A 4649-nucleotide genomic window follows, 5' to 3' on the forward strand; every position below is an offset into this window, starting at 1 on the left:
AAGTCACCCAGGAGGTGGATTTCTGTAGGTGACGAAAGTACAGGACAGAAGTGCTGTTGTTGCCCTTAATCTGTTTTACGGGCTTTTACAGAATGGGAGAGGCCGTCCAGGAGAGGAGTCTAATCTGTAATTGTCCTGCGCAGCACGGCCCGGGGGTAGAGCCGCCCAGGGCGGGGCCCCTGGGCCTTAATGGATAGCTGACGACTGTCCCACGCTGGGGATTTTCCCAAGAGTGGACTTTGAACTGTGCACGACAACAATTAACATATTCACAAAGCGCAACGACGCACACACACATCTGCGCGCGCGCGCGCACACACACACACACACACACACACACACACACACACGGTAACACCTGTGACCTGCTTTTAACCCCCTTTCTTACACTGTAGCGAGATTAGCGGTCATTACAGCGCCATTATGTATTCGTTCTGCCATAAACACCTCCGTTATCTGGCTGTGAGGACCTGATAGATTCCCTGACCCTTACACGGGTGAGATAAAGAGATAGAGGGGGGAGAGCGCGAGAGAGAGTGAGAGAGAGAGAGAGAGAGAGAGAGAGAGAAGCTTGGTGAATCAAAGACATAACTGCAAACTAAGCGTGTTCCTTCTGAGTAAGTTATAGGTGGCGACTGAGTTCCACCTTCCCTTTTAAAACAGATAGTTTAATTTTGTACTACTATCTTCTATTCTTTTCTCTTCTATCGTACTCCATCACTTATACCAGCCCTTTGAAGCCAAATGGTCAACCGGGCCGGTCAGTGTGACAACCTTCCCCTGACCCTTCACACTTCACCTCTGCCACCACAAGTCTTACTCCTCTAACTTACTCCCTTATAATTACCAGCTCAATCATTAACATGTGTATTACAGAGGCGTGGGGTGTCAGGGCAGGCTGTAAAGGGTTATGACCCTCGTCTCGTCCTGCGTTTCCCGCGCTGAGCAGCTTTCAGGGAGGTCAGGAGGCCGAGCCATTGTTTGGGTCGACCAGGTGAAGAGCTGTGATATCAGGCAACATCGAAAGCGGACGATTCCGTGCCATGATCATGAGCTGAATTCGTAGTGGAAACCTTTTCTAGCTATATAGATACTTTTGGTGGCCTTTATTCTTTTTTTTTTACCTCTTTAACCGTTTAACCCCCCACACCTGGCTTATCTGCTACTATCCTCATTTATTTTTATTTTTTTACCAAACAGATGCTGGTAGAATAGACTCTCCTATTTGGGACAAATTTCACCCGATTGCACAACTTACACATTTGGAAGAGGTCTAACGTCAATATTTGACTGTTAAATGCATGAAACCAATGTGAAGAGCAAGCATATGGTTATCTCTCATGGTGCTGGAGTTGAAACTTTGTGATTACAAAGTCAAAGACTTGAGTGTTTTCAAAATGAAATGTATTTTTACCACTATTTCCACTTGGGTCAACACAATTGTGTGAACTCTAAATGTCTGGGATTTTTGTTTCTCTTGTTGATCCATAAACATGAATACGTTTTTAAAACACATGCATGCACAAGCGCACACATAAACACACATGACATGCAGCAAAGAGATAAAAGCTCCTACAAACTTTAATTACTCCTATTCTCTGGTGCTTGGGTATTCTAGGAGATATATGGGCTTTGGGAGAAAGTGGCCTGCCATAAATTAGCGATGGGAAAACAAAGTAGCACTGTTTCTATGGCCATGTGCAAGAAGCAAACAACTTCACATGGTTATGCGGACAGTAAATTTCTTGAACACATGCCACATGAAGGCTAAAGACTAATGAGAAACTAGTGTGTACAGGAAAGAGAGGACGTAAGCATGATATACAGAGTCCCAGAGAATCTCATAGGAATTATCTGTAAAGCAGAGCCTCTCATCCAGTACTGTATATTACTGTACAGTATATCATAATGTCAAATGGGATTTAGATGGTTGCTATATGAATCACATCTGGCACACGAACATACACTCAAGAAGGGTTTTGTTTCAAAAGGGTGAAATACCAACTGTTAACTTTCACTCAAATCTATGGACTTTTCCTGTTTGTGAATTATATGTCGACCATTTTCTCTCTTTTCTCAACCCCCCGTTTTGTGATATCTTCTCCTCCTTTGTGTCCCTCTGCATCTCCACCACATACCAGGTCCACCATGTTCCCTGCTAACCTCCTGCTCCTCATGGTCCTGCTGCTACCTCAAGCTTCGTCTGGTCGCCAGAGTAGGGACGCCAGCGAGATCAGCCATGGCAGGTTGTCCTACCCGCCGTCCTCCCCGCCGACCCCCCTCACCCTAGAACCTAGTCCGTCCCAGACCATCCAGAACCTCCTCCTGAAACGTCTGGGCCTCCAATCCCAACCTGATCCCCGGCCTGGGGTGCCCGTCCCCCAGTACCTTTTGGACCTGTACCGCTACCACCAGCAGCAGTACCATTTGGTGGAGGACCCCTCCTTCAGCTTCCCCAGCCAGCATGCCCAGCAGGCCAACACCATACGCAGCTTCCACCACACTGGTAGGAGAGATCAGCGATTTCTGTCATATTACAGCACAATTTGTGACACTAGTAGATATCTGTTATGACTCGCAATGCAACAACACAGAACTATGTAGAGCCTATCTATCTTTGTTTGATAGTGGGTTGCCATACCACCCAACACAACACTTATTTTAAAGGATTGTTCAAATGCACGTGTAAATGCATGCTGGAGGCCTTATCTTTGTGTTTATGGCACTAGATGTGTCTGACATTGAAAAGATGAGGGTTAAAAGGGTAATTTTCTTTTGTTTATAGGCCATCATTTGACATTGGTAGATAGTGTTAGAGATCCAAAAAAGGATATTGGAAGAAGATTTGTATGTGTGTGTGTGTGTGTGTGTGTGTGTGTGTGTGTGTGTGTGTGTGTGTGTGTGTGTGTGTGTGTGTGTGTGTCTGTGTGTTTGTTTTGCTATACTTGTGAGGACCGGTCTCCAAATGTTACTTACTACAGTACTATAGTATCTGCTACAAACCTGTTACTTACTCAAACCTATAACATGTATTTTCTTAATTATTAATTTGAAAAATCCCCCAAACCCCTCGTACTTGTTTTCCCAGACCCCAGCGAGAAGAGTACCAAAACAGATGATCCAAAGAAGGTGCACATCTCCTTCAACGTGTCGTCTATTCCTCAGGATGAGAGAGTGGTCTCTGCTGAGCTGCGTCTTCTTTGTAATGGTAGAGCGTCTCTCCGCCCTGGGGCTCACAGACTTAGCTTGTACATTTCTGAAAACCAGGGGGACCCTGAAGCCACTCTGCTTGAGACCAGGTTACTCAGTCCTGGCCCCCGCAGCAATAAAGCAGGCGGTTCCTGGGAAACCTTCAGCCTGAAAGCCGAGCTCCTGCATGAGGCCCTCACTGGGGGGCGCAGCCTAGGTTTTCTTCTGGAGGTAAGCCCAGAGAACAGCACCAGCTTACAACACGATCCCGGTTTCTATTACGCTGCGGACAAGGAGGAGAGGGAGACATCCAGAGAGGGACACCTGAGGGTGCGCAGGTCAGTGGGACAGGGGGAACGCAGCTGGGCCCAGGAGAGACCCCTGTTGGTGACTTACAGCCACGATGGTCGCGGAGAGCCCCTTGTCACACACAGCAGGAGGACCCCCAGCACCGGCCAGAGGAGGAGGAGCCGGACAGGTGCTAAAGACAGGTCCAGAAGTAGCAGTAAGGATCGCATGAGAAACTCAGACTGGGGGAGGGCCAGGAAAAGGGTTAATTCCGGACCGGGTTGGGGGGGTGACGAGGGAGGGATGGGCTGGGGTGATCGCGGGAGGGTGAAAAGAAACGGAGGCCGCGCCGCAAAGCTGAAACGCCTGTCCCGTGCCCGATGCCGCCGGCACCCTCTCTATGTGGACTTCAACGATGTGGGATGGCACAAGTGGATCATCGCCCCCAGCGGCTATGACGCGTTCTTCTGCCTGGGAGAGTGTCGCTTCCCCCTCGCTGACCACATGAACTCGTCCAGCCACGCCATGGTGCAGACATTGGTGAACTCAGTGAATGGGGCGGTGCCTCGGGCTTGCTGCGTGCCCACCTCCCTCAGCCCCATAGCTCTCCTCTACCTGGATCCCCAAGACCGAGTAGTGCTCAAGAACTACCAGGACATGGTGGTGGAGGGCTGCGGCTGCCGGTAGTAGGCGACGGGACATCCCGGGGACAGAGAGACACAGAGAGAGACAGGATGGAACCAGAACGATGAGAGGCAGGCGGGGGCAGCTGAACAGAACATAAACCCTGGCTACTAAGAGACATATTTGGGGATATTTGTTTTGTGGCAAAATAAAATAAACGGCAAAGGGGGATAGGTGAGGAAAGGGGAAGATGAGGAATTGATGTAGCAGGAAGAATCAGGCAGAGTTGTAAAGAGAGCAATTATTTTGAAATGTTTGATTTGGGTAAGGGAAAAAAAATGAAAGATTATTTTGATTATCAGAGTCAAAGAAATAAAGAAATTGAGAGAGAGAGAGTGAGAGAGAGAGAGCGAGAGAGCGAGAGAGAGAATTACCCTTGCCACAGGGAAACAAGGAAATGGAGGAGTATAGGCTAGATGAACTTTGGCCACATGAGGAAACTGCTGGCGTTTACAGGATAAATTATTTTTTCCCCACTCTGATGCGGA

At 48.3% G+C, this 4649-nt stretch overlaps 1 protein-coding gene across 1 annotated transcript in view; it reads left to right on the forward strand.

The window, feature by feature from the left end:
* Window positions 1–4166, forward strand: part of bmp16 (bone morphogenetic protein 16) — a 7763-nt gene extending 3597 nt beyond the window's left edge. The window contains exons 2-3 of the mRNA XM_080007494.1: window positions 2142–2506; window positions 3089–4166. Of these exons, the coding sequence (XP_079863620.1) occupies window positions 2142–2506; window positions 3089–4164 (1441 nt within the window). The 3' untranslated portion in view covers window positions 4165–4166. The remainder of the gene's footprint in view (window positions 1–2141; window positions 2507–3088) is intronic.
* Window positions 4167–4649: the final 483 nt, after the last annotated feature.

Source organism: Zeus faber (genome assembly GCF_960531495.2).
Source record: "Zeus faber genome assembly, chromosome: 9".
Lineage (NCBI taxonomy): Eukaryota > Metazoa > Chordata > Actinopteri > Zeiformes > Zeidae > Zeus > Zeus faber.